The sequence below is a fragment of the Cotesia glomerata genome, linkage group LG2 (assembly GCF_020080835.1).
Source record: "Cotesia glomerata isolate CgM1 linkage group LG2, MPM_Cglom_v2.3, whole genome shotgun sequence".
Classification (NCBI taxonomy): domain Eukaryota; kingdom Metazoa; phylum Arthropoda; class Insecta; order Hymenoptera; family Braconidae; genus Cotesia; species Cotesia glomerata.
The window spans coordinates 2,193,180-2,213,898 of record NC_058159.1 but is presented as its reverse complement, the minus strand read 5'-3'; the positions used below and the strand labels follow the sequence as shown (position 1 = coordinate 2,213,898).

General features: G+C 26.6%; 3 protein-coding genes across 5 annotated transcripts in view; 1 reads left to right on the top strand and 2 right to left on the bottom strand.

Moving 5' to 3' along the window:
- LOC123259165 (matrilin-2) overlaps positions 1 to 14,003 on the bottom strand; it is a 35,372-nt gene extending 21,369 nt beyond the window's left edge. Inside the window, exon 1 of one of the 2 annotated variants that reach the window (XM_044719463.1) lies at positions 13,978 to 14,003. Coding sequence is in view for 1 of the 2 variants with exons in the window: in XM_044719462.1 (XP_044575397.1) it covers positions 887 to 968 (82 nt within the window). In the remaining variant the exon portion in view is untranslated. Of the gene's footprint in view, positions 1 to 886; positions 1,138 to 13,977 lie in introns of those variants that run through there. The other variant, XM_044719462.1, reaches the window with a different exon arrangement.
- LOC123259184 (protein henna) lies at positions 1,710 to 8,388 on the top strand. Of its 2 annotated transcripts, none has more exons than XM_044719508.1 (8): positions 1,710 to 1,859; positions 3,513 to 3,641; positions 3,996 to 4,150; positions 4,683 to 4,865; positions 5,534 to 5,730; positions 6,032 to 6,294; positions 7,846 to 8,075; positions 8,167 to 8,388. In XM_044719508.1, the coding sequence occupies exons 1-8, from the start codon at positions 1,782 to 1,784 to the stop codon at positions 8,327 to 8,329; spliced, it is 1,398 nt and encodes a 465-aa protein (XP_044575443.1). In that variant the 5' UTR covers positions 1,710 to 1,781; the 3' UTR covers positions 8,330 to 8,388. The 2 variants fall into 2 exon arrangements, with proteins under 2 accessions (XP_044575443.1, XP_044575444.1); XM_044719509.1 differs by lacking the exon at positions 1,710 to 1,859 and adding an exon at positions 2,870 to 3,072.
- LOC123259166 (circadian locomoter output cycles protein kaput) lies at positions 9,031 to 13,501 on the bottom strand. The gene is made up of 4 exons (XM_044719464.1): positions 12,876 to 13,501; positions 12,415 to 12,459; positions 12,128 to 12,276; positions 9,031 to 11,430 (listed from the first exon to the last, which is right to left on the bottom strand). Exons 1-4 carry the CDS (start codon positions 12,914 to 12,916, stop codon positions 9,461 to 9,463), a joined length of 2,205 nt encoding a protein of 734 aa, XP_044575399.1. The 5' UTR covers positions 12,917 to 13,501; the 3' UTR covers positions 9,031 to 9,460.
- Positions 14,004 to 20,719: the final 6,716 nt, after the last annotated feature.

Below are 20,719 nucleotides of genomic sequence, written 5' to 3'. Positions count from 1 at the left end.
CCTGGAATAATCCTCCGAACTTCATTAAAAACCTTTTGTCTACTATTTATTTTATTTTATTCGCTGACTAAAAAAATTTTTAAAACTGAAAACTAAAAACTAAAACTCAACTATCTTTTGTTGAATTTAATTGTTAAGTTTTTACTTTTAAAAGTTGAATTTAATTAATTGATGAACCATTCAATTGTAGTTTAAATAAAACTTTTTTTTTTTCATTCAATCAATTTAATTACTGTAATTAAATATTATCTTGATACTCTACTTTTGTTTTTTATTTTTTACTTTATTAAAGTATTATTTAATATCAATATCTTGTCTTTTATGCAACCGAGTGCAATAATTTATTTTTTTATCGATATTTAATTATACATAAAAAATTTCTTTGAATTTTATATTGAATTATTTTTACTGAACAAAATATGCTTTGAAAAATTTTTAATTTTATATATTATACGCATATTTCAAGCAAGAATTTTTCGGTGCACAACTTCACAAAAAAATTTATTTTTATTCCTAATTGAATTTATTTTTAATCAAGCAAAAAGTTTTTATTTTCAAAATTTATTTCAGGAAATAAAATAATCTCTTTTGATTTTATAAAATATTATTTAAATAATTATAATTAAAAAAAATGTATTTTTATAATTAAAATTCCTCAATATTTATTTATAAATAAATAAATAAAATATTTATTTGGAAAAATAAATATTCCAACTAAAATAATTTTATCGCTAATAATTATTTAATTATAAATATTTTTAATACTATAAAAAAAATCAATTAAATTTTATTTCCAATAATAAATTCACAAAAATTAACAATAGAAGTTTATTATCAATGAATCATAATAAAAATTAATCTATAAAAAATTAATATTAAAACTTACCACAGGTAATGAAAAATACAAGTAGAATAAAGAATAATAATAAATAAATCCTGAAGAAATTTCGTAAATTTTTGATAACCATTTTAAAAAATTGAAATCACGTCTAAAAATAAATTCCCATATTATCAATAATCAGTAATTAATTATTAATCATTACAATTACTTAACAACGAATGATAAAGTGTAGAAAGATCGCGAAACGTATCGCGCGGCCACTCGCGTGGCTCTGAATGGTTTAGAATCTCGGGATAGTTTTCCAGCAACGAGTAGAGTCTACGACATATATATACACAATATATCTACATAAATATATTTGTTGGTATTCCAGGCGCCTGCTCAATGCTCATATCGTCCCTTCTCCAGCAGCGTAGTATCTGTACTAGGAACATCCACTTCCTGGTCAACAACAGCTTCTCCTTCTGCTCCACTTCTCATCTTCTGACACAACAACCCCGAGCATTCATTTAATATTTTAACACACATATATTTTAAACATTAAAAATACACTCCCACAGATTATGTTTTTTTAATTAAAAAAATAATTATCAAGAGCTTTTTGTTTTTACTAAATTGTCAACTCATTTAATTAAATGAAAAAAATTTTTTAGCTTTCGTTTTAGTTTTAATAATACTTGATAACTTTAATAATGTATCTTTAACCTCATAACGTAACATATTATTATATGTATTACTTTATTTGTTATTACGCACGATACGATATCGAATTTCATAATTTTTTGACAATTTTTTTTGTTTTTTTGCAATGGATAAAATAAATGACCGGCCAGTGAACGGAATTAGTTTATATTGAATTCACATCGAAGTCACACGCAAAATTTTAATTACTGAAAATTATATTTTTTTTTTCGTGATTATTTTAATTTAACGGGTTAAAATGAATAACCCGATTAACATTCGACCTAGGGAACGTGAAAATGATGAGGAAATACTCAGTAGTTCACCACCTGATAAAGTGAGTTTATATTTGTATTGTTGTTGTTATTGTAATTATTTATGACTTATTATCGATTCAATGAATATTTTTATTATAAAATAGAAAACATTATAGATGTTTAGACGCAATAAATTTAATAAATTCCCACTTTATATTTTCCTTATTCAAAGAATAATTTTAATCACTTTAATATTTTTTTTTTTTAATAATCAAAACATTATAAAAATAAAAATAAATTTTTTGTTTTAAAATAAGTGCACTTATAGAAGGATTTATTTGTATCTAAAAATATTTCTTAATAGTTAACAAATCATTTATTCGTTTTTTAATATTAAAAAAATATTTCTTAGTATTTAAAATGATTTTTTTGTATTTAATAAGTCTGATATTAATTTATTAAATATTAATAAATCTTTTTAAATACTAAGAAATATTTGTTAAGGACTAAAAAGTGGTTTCTAATAATTGATTTGTTAAATTAATATTAACAAATATTTTTAACTATAAATAAATCCTTCTGCCAGTGTGATTAAAAAAAATTCTTTATAAGCAAACTCAATTTTTCTGATTCAATAAAATTGTAAAATTACATCAGCAGATTTCTCTTAAAAAATAACATAAAAAGATAAATATGAAGGTCATATAATTACTTTAGGTAAAATTACGACAGAATTTAGTATCGGTAAATTGAATTATTTTTTTAACCGAATAAATGAATAAATAATAGCAAGTTTTTCCTGTTGGTTTAAAATAGCGAGTCAAGATAACCTTGATTATTTTCCTTACTAAGAAGGATAATATGTTTGTAAATGCAGAGATGTTATGTTTTAATGATACATATCAATCTCAGATGTCGAAAATAAGCTGATGAAAGTCAGCGCAGTATATTATTTATACAGAGTCAATATATAGTGTGGATATAAGTGTAAGTATGTGGAAAATAGAGTGACAAGTGGGAAAAGAGTTTGTAGAGTGGGCACCGATAATATTGGTAGGGATATTGATCTATAAATTAGCCGGGTAACCGTGATTGTAAGATTAGTTTCAATATTTATCTTTATAAAGATTTCAATTGTAATAAAAATAGAGTTTATTTGACTTTTTACTTTGGAAATAAACGATAAGAATGACAAGTTTTGGTGCTTGAGTAGGTGGTTATTGAAATTTAGTGCTAAAGTTTTTTTATCAATTGAATTTGTGTGATTACTTTTGGCAACTGATGGCCGTAGAAGTAAGAAATTTTTACTGTAACTAAATAATTGTAGAGATAATGATTATAAGTAGTTTTACTTTTTATGAAATTGGGATTTCGAAAGTTTGAAAATTTGAAAATGTTTGGAATATTTTAGAAATTTTAAGTGTTACTTTCAAGGTCTAAAGTGACTTATAGATTATTTTCTAATTACTCAACTATTTTTATAGCTAAAAATTTTTAAAAATATTATAATTGATAAATTTAACGTATAATTGGCGCGAGACACTACCGGAACTTTGAATTAAATTTATAAAATTAAAAAATTTAGGAAAATATTTAAAAAATAAATAAAATTATAAGTTTTTATATTAATTAATAAGTTATATTATTTTATAACGTAAAGAAAATTTTTCAATTTAATTATTACTATTGTTATTATTGTTATTATTATTATTAAATAACAATAAAATTTATAGCCAAAGCTAATGGAAGGAGGCAATTATATAAAAGAAGGACGAGATTCAGCTCGTAGTACGTGTTTAATATTTTCACCGAATGAAGAAGACGAAGTCGGTGCTCTTGGGAAATATCTACAGATATTCAGTGTAAGTATTGCACTCTATAAATATTTAATGCAGACTTTATTTGTATACATACGCATATATATATTCTTTTTATTTGTATGCATTCTATCCATCATCTCTGCGGATTTAAGCCCCGCGGCATTTTTTACTCTACTTTTTCAATATGTATTTTATTTATTTTATTTTATTCCCGTTTAATTGAATTTTTCGCTAATTAAAATGTTTCTGTAATTAATTAAACCTTTTTCATACAAACCTCAGTATCGAACTTCGAAATATTATCACTTGTTTTTGACGCTTCATCGCTCGCTACTTGCAATTTTATCTATCTACCGATAGACGTACCGCTAAATGATTAATGGCAAATATTTACAGGAACATAAAGTTAATCTGCTGTATATTGAATCACGTAGCTCTTTACGAAAAGTTAACGGGTATGAATTTGTGGTCGAGTGTGCACCTGGGGGAAATCTTGGAGCTGCTATCGAAGCTGTCAAGGCACAATGCAGTTATTTTTCCATCATATCCAGGTACTTTAAAAAATATCGATAGTTTTAAAAATAAATAAACAAATTTTGATACTCGAATTGATTCTAAATAAGTGTTATTTTTAATAAAAAAATATACCAAGGTTCAATTTTTAATGTGAATTTATTGGAGTAAAATATTACTAATACTGATAGAAAGATTTGTTTATAGTTAAAAATATTTGTTAATATTTAACAAATAATTTATTAGAGACCACTTTTTAGTCCTTGATAAATATTTCTTAGCATTTAAAAAGATTTATTAATATTTAATAAATGAATATCAGATTTATTAAATACAAACAAATCATTTTAAATACTAAGAAATATTTGTTTAATAATAAAAAGTGGTCTCTAATAAATGATTTGTTAACTATTAACAAATATTTTTTAATACAAATAAATCCTTCTATCAGTGAAGCAAAGTAATTTTAATTTTTTAATCTATAAATTTAATATTCAATAGAATTTTTATCTTTTTTATTTTTTAATAGAAGATTACTGTCGCTGATTAAATTTTTTCTTTTTTTCGAAGGAATCATAAGAATAATATGGACTCAGTGCCCTGGTTTCCGCGAAGAATTCGCGATCTCGATAAATTTGCCAATCAAATATTGACTTATGGGGCTGAATTAGATGCCGATCATCCCGGTTTTACGGACCCCGTTTACCGTGCAAGGAGAAAGTATTTTGCAGACATTGCTTATAATTACAAACAGTGAGTTTTTTTTACCTAATACTTTAATCACACTGATAAGTGGTTAGTAACTTGATATTTCTTAATTATACACACTTAAAACAATTATTTACCCTAACCAAAAATTTTTATAAATTAATGAAGTATATTTAAAAAATTCCTTACATAAAATAAATCATTTTTTTATGACGAGAAATAAATTTTTATTATCAAGCACTTAAAAAGTGATTAACCCAATCATCCTATTAATTATTTTGATAAACTGATGACTAAATAATGAGAATTTAACTTGAAAAAATTAAAATTTTTCTTCTTAAATCTTATAAAATTGTAACATCTTATAAAATGTAAAATCGGTCTCGTCGTAATCAAAACTAGAAAAATGACAGTTTGAAATAACATTTTTCTAAATTCAATTTTTTAATTTAATATTCAGAGCTTTCAATGTAAACATTAAATTTTACAATGTAATTCTTATAAAACCTGTAATAATTACAATCTGAAACTGTAATTTTTCCAGTTTTCATCACGAAGCGCCACGTTGCATTATATATTGTAATTTTTCGAGTTTTCTTTTTTCCGTGAAGTTAATTTATTTTATTAGTGTAAAATTCTTCATTGAAGTTTGTACATATTTGGGTTAATTCTTTATAGCAAAAGTTAATAATAATTATATCTCACAATTACAGCGGAGAACCTATTCCACGAGTGGAATACACAGAGGAGGAAATCGCCACTTGGGGTGTTGTGTTTAACAAACTAACTGAATTGTACCCAAAATACGCGTGTCGCGAACACAATCACGTATTTCCATTGTTGATTGAAAATTGCGCGTACCGAGCCGACAATATACCGCAGCTTGAAGACATATCTCGTTTCTTGAAAGGTAATTAATTTATTTTGCCTAAGAACTTTGACTTAAACTATGAACTAATAAATTAAATTAAATTGTGACTGACAATTTCATCAAAGTTTGTAACGAAATCATTTTTTAGCTGAACATTGATTATTTTCACCCGCCTTTTTTATTAATAACTCTTTAATTTCACCTGGTGTTTAATGACTCGGATGAATATAAAACAGGGTGGTTAAAAATAATATTAAAGTGGGTTTAGTAGTTATAAAATGCTTGATAGCAATACGGACGCCGGATTTATTTATGTATTGTTGTTGTTTTTTAAATATAGATTGCACCGGATTTTCTTTACGACCAGTAGCTGGATTATTGTCCTCACGTGACTTTTTAGCCGGACTAGCATTCAGAGTGTTCCATAGTACTCAATATATCAGACACAGCAGTAAACCATTGTACACACCGGAGCCCGACGTCTGTCATGAAGTTCTAGGTCACGTACCGATGCTCGCTGATCCGGCATTTGCTCAATTTTCTCAAGTTATTGGATTGGCATCTCTCGGAGCTCCAGATGAGTACATTGAAAAACTTGCCACTGTAAGTCATCGATTATTTTGTTATATTACATTCTGTTTATTACTCTCCCCTCTTTAGATGTCAACAAAGTTGTTATCTGTTTTCGTTGCAACCGAGCTAAGCGACCAGCAACTAGTTTTTTAAATGATTTATTATTTACAAGTGATAATTACTTTTTATACTTTTATATTTGTGATCTTTGAACCGCAAGCTTGTGATTTTATATCTTCAAGCGCAAACATAAACATTCGGGTGCTTCTTTTAAAACATAATCAATTGTTTATTTTTTTTTCTTGGATAAATTATGATTAAAAGAAAATTATAGAAGACAACATTTTTTCTATGGGTGTCACTGACAGAAAAATTGATCGGTAGTTGCTTAGATTGAGAGGTCTACAGATTTTGACCGTAGAAAATCTTGATTAATTTTTTTTTTTTCATTTTATTCTTCATTATAGCGGATTTATGAAGATCATTTGGAAAATTATGGACATATCTTTTTTTTTTAAGTATTTTTAAATTTTTAAATTTGATTAATTATAATAATAATAATAATCACTAGCAACCTTGCAGTCACTTTGTGACTGCCTTGACTTGTGAACTAAAAAAAAATTAAAATTTTGCTTTATTAAATAATGAATTTTGTTAAATTGCACTGTACTTTCTTAATTATGACGTTTTTTAAGATATAAGCTCATCCCGATGTTATACTTATCGAGACCTTTCATTTGAGTACCCACATAGAATTTTTTATTTATTTTATATATATGGTATTTGTGAAATATATAAATATATAAAATATATGAAAAATTGATGTGGGTACTCAAATGAAAAGTATTGATAAGTGTAATGTCGGGGTGAGCTTAAATCTTCAAAAATGTCAATAATTGACAAGATAATTGTTAAAATGTCCTTTACTTGGTTTATTATTGACATTTGTAAAGATATAAGCTCATCCCGTTGTTACACTCATCGAGACCTTTCATTTGAGTATCCACATGGGATTTTTTATATATTCTATATATATGGTATTTGTGAAATATATAAATATATAAAATATATGAAAAATTGATGTGGGTACTCAAATGAAAGCTCTTGATGAGCGTTACATCAGAATGAGCTTACATCTTTAAAAATTTAAATAATTAAGAAATTACCATTTATCTTGTGAAATATTGACATTTTCAAAGATATAAGCTCATCCCGATGTTAGACTCATCGAGACCTTTCATTTGAGTACTCACATCAATTTTTCATATATTCATATATATATTATATATATATGTATATATGAAAAATATATCAAAATGCCATGTGGGTACTCAAATGAAAGCTCTTGATGAGTATATCATCGGGATGAACTTATATCTTAAAAAATGTCAATATTCAAGAAAGTACAGTGAAATTTAACAAAATTCATTATTTAATAAAACAAAATTTGAATTTAGTTCACAAGTCACGGCAGTTACATAATGTCTGCAAGGTTGCTAGTGATAAGAAAAATAATAGTAGTGTTAATAGCAAATATTTAATTCATTAATGTAATTATATTTGTTGTCGCACTGTTGACAGTGCTTCTGGTTCACGGTTGAATTTGGGCTGTGCCGACAACACGGAGAACTAAAAGCTTACGGGGCTGGTCTTCTCTCTTCCTTTGGCGAACTCGAGTATGCTCTCAGTGGGAAACCGGAGCTCCGAACTTTTGATCCCGCTAAAACTGGACTACAGAAATATCCAATAACCGAATATCAGCCTGTTTATTTTGTGGCTGAAGACTTCGAGGATGGCAAAGAAAAAATGTTGTAAGTATTTTATATTCATTCTAAAATTTTTTTTTATTTTCAAGTATTTATAATTTTAAGGCTCACTGAATAATCCAATTAAAATTTTTAGGAAATTCGCGCAGACAATTCCCAAAAAATTCGGAGTACGATACGACCCATACACTCAGAGCATCAACATCATTGACAGCAAATATCAGATTGAAGAGCTGATAATCAACGTCAATCAAGAAATGGAAATTCTGATGGACGCGTTTAAAAAATTGAAAAATTGATCAAGTTTTTTTTTACTATAAATTATTAATTAATATTAAAATAAAGCATTATTTTGAGGACTTTTCCAAGAGTACAATAATTTTTTACCATAAATAATATATAATACAAAATTCAATATTGTTGGTGGTACAGTAACAAAAGAAATACATTTTTTCATTGTTTATGAATTTATTTTATATATATATATATATATATATATATATATATATATATATATATATATATATATATATATATTCATATGTTATTAATTATCATTAATTGCAAATTATAATAATATTATTAAATAAACTTATACATAAATTATTTACAAATAAAATATAAACATTTCAAAAATAATGGTAACAATTTTAGTTAGATATAATACGAGTGTAGTATAAAGTTTAAAATACATAAATACTTATAGATAAATATATACTTATACAATCTATACATATATTTGTTAAAACTACTCTAAATATCAGAGATCACATTGAATATACTTTGTACTAATTTATCTCTATACCATGGATTACCACAGTTCTATGACTCTATATCCACGGACAAAATATTCCCGACAAAATGGACCGGACACTAATCAATTCAACACATTCTTAAAAAATGATTAAGGAGTTCAATTTGACAGATTTTGAATAAATAATTAAGGGGGTCAATTTAACAGATATTTAATAAATAATTGAGGGGGTAAATTTAGCAGATTTTTAATAAATAATTGAAGGTTATTTTAACTCATTTTTAATATTCAAAATATTATTGAACTTAAAAATATTTTGTCTGCGTATTTTTTATCCATGGATATTTTATCCCGCGGATTTTTTCTCTTAAGGATATTTTGTCGGGGATTTTTTGTCCGCGAATATAGAGCCCGGTTACCGATTACCACACATTCACATACAAAAATAATATTTATTTTACTTAAAATAATTTCCTTAAGTAAATAAAAAATTTATCTCAATATTTTGGTCCCAATTGAAATACTTTAAATTCAAAATGATTTATGAATTATAAAAAAAATTAATTATCTTCAAAAATAGTCTTTAAAAATTTATCATTTTTGTTCTTGACTAAGGCCACAGTCTCCAAAAAATTTGGCCATAAATTCAATAAACCACTTAAAATAATAATTAAAATCATTGATTAATCATAGACCTATGAGAACTTCTCGGCTCAACATTATTATAAATAATATCCGGCTGAATCGAAAAATTCATCATTTCAGTATCAGTCAGGCCTTGAGTTTGCGTTTGAGGGATTCCTTCTTGTCTTTGCGTTTTTTGTTGACCAATAAAGGGCCTACCTGCTGCTTCTGGTACCTGGGAGGGAATAACAATCGGCGCGACGGGTATCACTGCCGGTGAGTGGGGAAAAGTCGTCATCGGTAGAATAGGAACTGGTACACTAACCGGTACCGGAAGAACATTCATGCTCACATCGAGAACACCAGTATCCTCAGTTCTTTCTTCTTCAACTTGACAAGAACCACCACTCACATTAACACTCCCTACCCCACCGACCGCGTTGTAAGCCGATACACTAACATTGATCAACGGGGACAAAATTCCGTATCTAGCGATCAACAATTGCTCGGAAACTCGCCTCAGTTCTTCCTGCTGATGTACTATCAGCTGCTGAAGCTCTTCATGTTTCCTCTGCAACTCTGTCTGCATTTGATTCTGCGATATCGTCGAATTTATTGACTGAGGGTCGACTATCATCGCGCTGGGTAAAGTCACTGTTACCGGCGCCGGTGTTACGAAACTCGTCGTAGGTAGCACAGAAATCATCGGTTCCACATAATGAGGTTCAATATAATTATTGCTCATGTCTTCTCTTCTTAATTCTACGCCTTGCCTTCCAGAGTTAACAGAATTAACTCCAATTCCAGGAGCTTGCTTTCTTTGTCCTTGACCAGGTCCAGGTCCTGGTCCAGGTCCAGGTCCTTGTCCACTAACCATTCCAGATCCTTGATCATTAAGCAGCGTAATCTTAGCAGTAAGTGGAATTTTAGTTTTCGGGCTATGAGACGTCGAAACCGATTGTCTAGAACTCTGAGACCCAACAGACAGAGAAGTAGTATCTGATTCAGTCCCTCTATAAATATTCTGTGAAATTTTATTTCTTCCAGATTTTGGAGACCAAGTTGATCTTGTTTGTCTTGTAGAGGGTGCAATAATTGGTGCAGTTGTCGACTCAGCAGCTTCTTGGCTCGGAAGATCCTTCAGTTTCTTCAACTGCTTCAAAACTTCAGCGTAGCTGACGACTTTGTGAGTGCAAGCGATGAATTCCGGTTTAGAATTCCATTGGTTGTAATCAATATAAAATCGCGTTTGAAGCCAGATCCATTGTTGTCCTTTGGTGAGAAATCTGTAGTGGCAAGAAGTCCCTTCGCCTTTTTGCATCAGAGATTCGTGGCAAGAGACAACTTTGTCCAGGTCGTCTACGTGGTAGTAATCGTATCCAGAAGTTCCAAGAACCTCAAAAGGTAAGTACCCGATTATTGGAGGCGCTCGGTGGTCCAGGAAGAGAAATTTCCACTCCAAACTGTGACGAGAAGTGAACTCTAGCTTGGTGTTGTCGATTAATGACATATATTGGATTAGATGGGGAGTTAGGAGGCGACCAGTGCCAATGAAAATTACTTTAGAGTCGCTGGGGTTTGTGGAATAACGGCTGCTGGGCAAAAGAGACTCGATGTCAGAGCTGGAACGAAAGTATCCGACGAAGCGGATCAGTTCGTAGGTAGGTTCTTCTTGGAGATTGAGGTTACCACGTTTTATGTGGCAAGTGAAGGAGACTTGGTGCTCTTCTTTGATTTGTTGGTGGTCTATAATTGGACTGGGGTTGAGGAGGACGTTGTAAAGAAGAGATTGGTCTTCTTCGTAAGTTATCTCGTAGATTGTCGAGTTGGCCAGCTCGCTGGGAAGGTAGCCCAATAGGGAAGTCACGCTCTCAGATGCGTAATAAATGCGACCATTTGAGGAGAAGATCATTATAAAACCGTCCAAAGCTTCGAGGATTAGATGCGTGAATTCTTCGTTGGAAAGGAAGGACGGTTTCCAGTCTTCTTGGATCTCGTGGACGCGAGATCGTACTGATGACTCTGGAAATTTTTTTAAGGTACTTTCTTAACTATTGACGTTTTTAAAGATATAAGCTCATCCTGATATTATACTCATCAAATGCTTTCATTTGAGTACCCACATGCATTTTTGATATATTTTTCATGTATACATATATATAAATATATGAAAAATTGATGTGGGTACTCAAATGAAAGATTTCGATGAGTGTAACATCGGAATGAGCTTATATCTTTTAAAATGTCAATAATTCACAAGATATAACATCATTTCTTAATTATTGATATTTTTAAAGATATAATATAATATTTTTAAAGATATAATATAATATTTATATATATGTATACATGAAAAATACATCAAAATGCATGTGGGTACTCAAATGAAAGCTCTTGATGAATGTAATAACGGGATGAGCTTATATCTTTAAAAATGTCAATAGTTCACAAGATACAAAGTCATTTCTTAATTATCGATATTTTTAAAGATGTAAGCTCATCCCAATGTTACACTCATCAAGAGCTTTCATTTATAATATATATATAAATATATGAAAAATTGATGTGGGTAATCAAATGAAAGGTCTTGATAAGTGTAACATCGAGATGAGCTTATATCTTTAAAAATGTCAATAGTTCACGAGATACAAGGTAATTTCTTAATTATTCTCTTAATAACATAGATTATAATTTTTAAATAATCAGTTATGATAATTACCATTATGATTTTTTAAAAACGATATTGTCGATTTTAATACCGTGGATTTATCCATTTTACGTGTGTTGGTACTGACCATACTGCCCAACTCATTGACCAGCATATTAAATTGATCTCGTCTTTTTTTCTCACTTAAATTTCTTGATTTTCTGAAAAAAAAAAAAAAAAAAAAAAAATTTATATGAAAAAGCAATTTTTATTTACATCTAAAAAAGAAAATTCGAGAAATTTCGATTAATTAAAACAATCAGCCCATTTGAAGAATTAATTTACAAAATATGACTCACCTCTTTGTGTCATCTTTGTCATCAATATCATCGTCCATAGTTTCACTAAAGAAAAAAAAAATAAATTGAATTTTTTAAACTACTAATTTTAAAAGTAGAAAATATAATTCTGAATAAGGAGTAAAAACGCGCGCATGTTTATTATTACTGACACTTGTCAGTCACGTGGATCTTTTGAAAGTCTAGTAATAATATCTTTTAAAAATTTTCAGACAAATGAAAGTTTTTTTTTTAATTTTAACATTGAGTTACTTGAATTTAGTAGCGATTGACTAGAAGATTAATTAATTAAAAATGAAAAGTAAACAGAAAATGATTACGTCAATCAATAATCGCGACAAAATTATGGAATAATTCAAGAAATAATTGAATTGAATGAACGATAGTAGTTGAAAAATAACAAAATAAATATTTTTAATAATAAACGATTAAATAAAATAGTAAACTTAGGTAATACTTACTCTGATTGTCCTGTTGAACTCATAGTGACATAACTAGCCATTGTTGCTTTTTTTAATAACACAGTACTTGCGTAATTATATTAAAATACGCCTAATGGCGGCAGTTATGTTACACACAATTTAGATTATTGTATTAGTTATTATTTGTATTTGTAATTAGTTATAGACCTCACTAGAGCACTTGATTGTTAACTTTTTGTTTACAACCATTACATAATTCAATATTTACGTGTGATTATTTTTTTTTCGTCACATTATCACCACCGTGTTGTATATAATCAGTACATGTGTGTATAGCCAATAAATACATGAATGTTTGCTTGTATAGAAGCTTTCAAATAGAAGAAGTTAAATTTTATCCGGTCAGACGGCGTGCACTACTGACGCAATTTTAATGATGCAATGGCAAGGAATACCGACAAATTAATGGCTAGTAAAAAAAGTACTTATTGCCAAGACACTTGTTAGATGTTGGAATGTATTTATTTGTATATTTTTAGATTCTATGCTTGTAGACTGGGTTGGTGAAATTTTTGGAGCACCAAAATCACTAGATACACCAGTTACTTTTACTCTTACTATTACTTAACACGGTATGCGCTTTTTTGCCGAGTCGCGGTCACAATACGCCTGGGTATATATAGACCTTGACGTCAGCTACGCTGTTCGAGAAATTACTTACAGCGCAGTTGCGAATCTTATCAAGGACAAACGCGGAAAATAAATGTCGCGAATATCTCGGTGAGGAGGAGAAATTGTTTGAAAATTCAATTTGAATTATCGGGAAATACATAAGAAAAAAAATTTTGAAATTATGAAAATCTTGAAAAAAAAATCGGCTGCCCAATTTTAAAACAAAGTAACTGCAAAATTTTTATAGTTGATTTTTTTCAATATTGCTGCATTTTTTATAGCTTTTAGATCTTAATTTTTCTTAAAAATATTTATATTCAAGTATTTTCTATTAATAAATTCAATTTTTTATCAATTTGGAGCGCAAATTTTAATAAGAAGAATTTTTTAAAATCTTAAAATTGTCAGTTACTGAATTTTGAAATTATGAGCAGCCGAAATACAAGCATGGTATTTAATTTCCACTCACCAGGATGAACGTCAGGATGCTCAGCTTCTGCTACTCCTAAAAAATAATAAAATTAATTAATTAAAAAATTCAATCTTTCTTATAAAAATAATTTAACCATAAATAATTTGTCTCTTTACCTTGTCAGTCCTTAGGTTGACTATTTTTTCTTCATCAACATTGATTTTATGTAAAAGTCATTGTTCATCTGCTTTTTTCATTATTCACAATCAACCCACCCCTCACTTTTCACTATTATAAAATTCATCACTTCACTTTTCACATCACTTCAAAATGAAAATTAAGTTAGCCGACACTCAACAATTTTTGATTTTTTTTATTAATTAAAAATTAGAACTAAAAAACTATTTTTAAAAAATTCGACGTATAACTTTTAAAATTTTCTACAGATGAAAATTTTTGTTTTAATTTTTTAAAAATTATTTTTCAATAAAATAAATTACAAAAATTTTCAAATCTCAGCTAATTTAATTTTCACCACTTCAAGCTAAAATTTTTTATGAAATAATCTTTACTACACCATAAATACACTTCATGCTTATTCCTACCACTTTAATCACTTCATTTATATATTTATTGATATAAATACTGATTTAAAGATGATACTAAAATTAGCCGACGTTTCTAATTTTTTTTATTTATTAAATTGGAACAAAAAAATTTTTTTTTAATTGCACTTAAAATTTTCCAAGTTTTTTACAAATGAATTTTTGTTTTTAATAATTTTTTCAATAAGAAAAATTATAAAAATTTTTAGATGTCGGTTAACTTGGTTTTCATACTTAAAGTACTCCTAAAAATAATTGTCATCAACTTTTCGCTTAATTTTCTTATATGAAAATTAAGTTAGCCGACATCTAAAAATTTTTAGAATTTTTTTTATTAAAAAAATTATTATAAAAAAATTTTTTCAAAATATCATTTGTAAAAAACTTGAAAAATTATAAGTGCAATTTTTTGAAAATAATATTTAGTTTTAGTTTAGTAATTAAAAAAGAACTAAAAAAAATTAACAATGCCGGCTAAATTTAGTATTATTTTTCTTATACGAATTAATTTTGTATATTAAAAAAATTATTAAATTTATAATATTGAAAATAGCAGACTGAAAAATTTTTTTATTTCTATCGCAATACTTCAGAGAAAAAAAAACTGTATTTTAAATAAATAATTACAAAAAACGAGAATGAAAATTATTTAAAATGTCCAACAGAATAATTAAATGTCTGCTATATAGCTTCATTTCCATTCTATCGACATTTAATTTAATAATTTTCTATTAAAAATATCTTTTAATATTATTCAGTACGCATTTATTTACTTTTTTTATTGATTACCTCCGTGTTATGTCAAAAAAACTAAAATAACAATTACAAACCCCTCATATCATCGGATTATTCACTTCCATTGTCCACCGCGACCGGCCATGTTATGGTTGGATGTTTGCAAACACGAACGACCTCGAAGCGAACCCCCGCTGACTTCCGCGCACCAAGTTCGCGCCGAATTTTCTCTCAACAAAAATCTTTTATTATTTATTATTAAAAAACTTTTTATCAATTTTATTAAATTAATTAATTCGTAATAATAATAAAATTAATTAATTTTATAATTAATTATTATTAAGAAAATATAAAAATTAATCCCGGAAATTCAAACTCCGACGGTTGCTGCGCGGAAAGTTGCGCAGTGGTAAAACTATGCGCGCGCAAATAACGCCACCCGTTCCCGCGGTTTTGCACACGACACACCTTAGACCGGCTCCAGCTCTGGCACGGTACTGTCCCGCGGCAACTTTTGGCTCTTTTATATTTTATAAATGTATATTATGATAATTAATAATTTATTTAAGCATAATTATTGTTCCAAGGATCGTAAGTATCGAGTTAAATAGCAAATTTGATTAATTATTTCATGTCTATATATTTAAATAAGAATAAATGATCTAAGGTCATACTTCAGTGACATTTTGCAGTCAAATCTGTCAATTATTTATCAATCAAGCTCGTGTATAAATATTTCTATTATAAATAGTCAATTTTTTTTTATCAAGCATCTAAATAAATAAATTATCAATTATTTTAAATAATTTAACTAGTAAATACAAAATTTAATGACATTAAAATTAGCTGTCATGATTTAAAAGCAGACATTTGACAGTTTTTGATTTTTTGAATAAAAATTATGAGAAAAAAAATATTTTTTAAAAGTTGCACTTCAAATTAATAAAATTTTCTATACGTCAATTTTTTTAATAAAAAAATATTCAGATGTTAGCTAATTTAATTTAGATAAATTATTTTATTTATGATATTGAAGTTAACAGCCACTAAACAATTTTTCAATTTTTTTTTTAACAGACAAATTTGTTCCGAAAAATTATTTAAAAAAAATTGCATTTTTAATTTTTTTAATTTCTACAAACCAATTTTTTTAATAATTTTTTTCGGGTCATAATTTATTTGTTACAAAAATTTTTAAAATTATTAAATATCTACTAAATTAATTTTCATCAAAATTTACTGTACTCGAGCTTGATGTCAGTCTAAGTTTTCATCTCGGTTCCGCGAGTCATTTTTAAATATCTTCCAAGTCTTTAACAAAAAAACAATTTTTTTTTTTCGTACTCCAAGTATTATAATAGTTAATCAGTTTTAATTATTCATGTCTAGTAGCCAGTATAATTAGTGTAATGATGTTTAACAGTTCATAATGATAGTTTTCAAGTTTTAAAAGTCTAGATATCAGGATAGTTCATAGCTCATCAGTAATGATATAAGTAGTGTCTAGTTTAGCCAGTGTTAGTAGTGTAGGAATATGTTTATAGTTAGTGTGATGATAAAAATGAAAGTGGTGCTGGTTCCTGCGCTAAAGATCAATTCCAAGCTCTCATCAAAGGTAAATTTTAAAATATAATTATATTTTCACTACAGGTACAATTAATTAATAATAAATTTATATTTTTTTTTTTTTTTTCAAGATTACAGCAAGTTAGAAGTTTTCAGATGCTGATGCTGATGCTTCAGGTGGTGAGTCCTAAAATATTTTCATTAATTTTTTATAATACTAAAATTAGCCGACGTTCAATAATTTTTATTTTTTTTTTAAACAATTTAATTGCAAGTAAAAATATACTTAAAGCAAATTGCACGCATCATTTTTCCAATCTTCTACATGTGAAATTTTTTTTGTAATAATTTTTTCATTAAAAAAAATTATAAAAATTTTCAGATGCCGGTTAATTTAATTTTCATTAATTTTTTTTACCTTGATTCATTAATATTTCTATCCGATCAATTTTTTAATTAATATTTCCAAGGAAAAAATATATTTCTTGATAAAAAAAAATCACAAAATTTTTCAAAATAATTCATTTTATTGAATCATTAATTACCGAGTATAATTCAATTAATTTCACGTCTAAGATCAAATTTAGATTTCGTCTCGCTTCTTAGCTTCCCTTCGCGTGATTTAAACCCACGTAATTTAACCCGCTCCCAGGGTGTAATTTTATCAACCTTATCTTCAGTATTAATTGTCGACATTAATTGATCCATCATAAAATCCACCGAAGTTGAAGATCTCGACGTTGATCTTTGATCCAAACTCCCAGTCAAATCACGCGTATCAGGCCTGTTTTTTAGAAACCTAGGAGTTTCCAAGTCATTGGTCCAGTTAAACTTGCTGTCTATCAACTCTTTAGATTTTGCGTATTCATCCATAGTTTTTCGAACCAAAGCATCCAGGTCAATGTCGTTAGCCTTCAATCTCGATAAATCAGAAGTCAAATCAGGAGTAATATTTCTATTGCTCCTTAAAAATTTAACATCTTGGCTTTTAATCTTCACCTTGTTCCTCAATTTAAGCGTTTCTTGATCAGGTTCTTTGCTAACATTAGTCAAAATATTTTTACTCATTATTTCTTCGAGGGAAGGTACATTTATGACATTAACTCGTTTTGTCGGTTTATTTTTTATAGAATTATCAGATACTGAGCTTCTGATATTTTTATTCCAATTCACTGATCGCGCTGGTTCCAATTGAAGCTTCAATGATTTTTGATAAGAATTTTTATCACTCGATCCTATAATCTTTTGGTTTATTTGCAATCGCTTATCAATATCATTAGTTTCTTTCGATAATCCGTTCCAATTATATGCCATATTTTTTTTATTAAATTTATTGGTTTTATTTTTAAGACTGGGTCTTAATTTTTTAATTATCAATTCTTTGACTACTTGATTTTTTATTATCTGGTTAAAAATATTTTTCATTAAATTATTTTAATAATAAATCAAATTAATTAATTTAAAAAATTACCTGATAAGCAGCTCGTGATACTAAACAAAAATTTTTTAAATCATTTATCGACAGATACTTGAGTAAATTATTTATAAAATTTATTGGCAATGTTAATAGGTATTTTTTATTTACTATTTTATCAATACAGTCTACTGTTGATTCACCTGAAATTTAATTTATAAAAAATTAATTTAGCACAAAAATAAATAAATAAATTTTTAAACATTTATGACAATACTAAAGTTAGCCGACGTTCTTAATTTTTTTTTAATAATTAAATTAGAAAAAAAAAATGTTTTTTTAAAATTGCACTTACAGTTTTTTACAAATAAAATTTTTTATTATTTTTTTGTAATAATTTTTTTAATAAAAAAAAATTCTAAAAATTTTTAGATGTCGGCTAACTTAATTTTCAATAATAATAAAGTTAGCCGACATTTTTGATTTTTTTATTTTGCTTAATTTATTAAATTATAACTAAAAATATTTTCAAAAAATTGCACTAATAGTTTTTGAAGTTTTTAACAAATGAAAATTGTTTTTTTATTTTTTTGTAATAATTCTTTGATAAAAAAAATAATAAAAATTTTTAGATGTCGGCTAAATTAATTTTCATACATTTATGAGAAAATTATGAATCACGTCTAAGGTAAAAAAAAATAACAATTACCAAAAATAAATCTAATATCTCTAGACTTTTCACTCCACTCGCTAAAATTAATACTTATTACTCCTGGATATTTATGTGGTCCATTAGAAATTTTCCAATGAAAAATTTTAATCTTAAATAATAATACAAAAAAAATTATCAATAATTAAAAAATATAATAGCAGTACCTCGTCGTTTAAAACTTTAATACCGTAGTAATCCCTGGAAGGTGCAGGAGCAACAGTATATATTTCTAAATAAATAGACATTAGGTTTGATAGTGATTATTATATAATTAATTAATTAAAAAAAAAAAAAATAAGCATCAATTTTTTTAAATAAACAAAAGAAAGTTGGCTTCACATATTTTATTTCAATCGATATGAAGATGAAGATAAATATATAAATGTTTTCGAAGTAAAAATGGAAAGTCAGATGGCATCATATAATAATAATAATTAATAATTAATATTAATATACATGTATATATAATATTATATAATATAATATAATTTTATCATATAATATAGTAGTAATAATAATAATAGTTGTAACAATATACAAGGAAGGCTATAGAGTAATATCACAATGCATGATTCGTAACTTTGTAAATTGGTTTGTTGTTTTTAAACAGTATGAAAATGTCAAGTGCGTCTACAATTATTTATTAAACGTGAAAAAGTATTGTTTTATTAAAAATTGCAGAGTAAAAATATTTGGCAAACAAATGGACGAATGCACATTGGTATTTTTAATGTGCAATTTATTTTATTTATTTAAAGACATTGCAGTTTTTTTTCTAATTTTATTTTAGTAAAAAACAATTTTAAAATTGCACGTTTAAATTAATTGATATGATGTCTAGGCGTGCTAGTGATTGACAATAACAATAGTAATGAAAATGAAGAATAAATAGTATGCACTAGTGTACATGCAAAGTCTTATTGATGGAATTATTTTTTAATCGAATATAAAATATTTAATCACTTATTTATTAATTAATAAAAATTAAAATGCTCTTTAAGCATATCGTTGTATCTCGATGGAATTATTTATCATTTTCATTCATTTTTAATTTAAAAAAAATTTTTTTAATAGTAGACATTAATTACTGGCTTTATTTTTTTTTTTTTTTTAAACGAACCATAAGTCTTATTAAATTATTTTATTTGTTCACTTTTTAATAAACTAGCCGTTAAATAAAGTAAAAAATTATTTAGTCACTTTAAATCTAAAACTTTCATCGAATGTCATTATTAAAAATAAATTTATATGTATCTATCTATATATATTTATTTATAATTGAAAATGAAAATTATTGATTTTAATGGTCACAAGCGCAAGTACTTGTATGCATAAATTTAATAGCAATAATAAAATTAATAATAATAATTTTAAATATTATTATTATTTATTTATAATCTTAAAGACATAATAAAGATATTATTATTGAGTATAGTAATAAATTGTAAATGTAAATATTTAATTATGGAAGAACAGATTTGCACATTGCATTAGCAGTTTACTTTATTATTATTATTTTTTTTTATATATTAAATGTTTTAAAAATAAATTATTACTTTCGATATGTTTCACTATATTTGTACCATCCACTTATTAATTCTCATAATTTTTTTTATTAATCTTATTAATTAATTAACGCTTTAATTATCAACAATTGTCGCGCGATTTAATTTATTTTTAAAACATTTAATATAATAATAAATATATTATTGTTTTTCGAGTATGAAAAATTTATGATAGATAGCAGTTCAATTTCTTTAATTAATT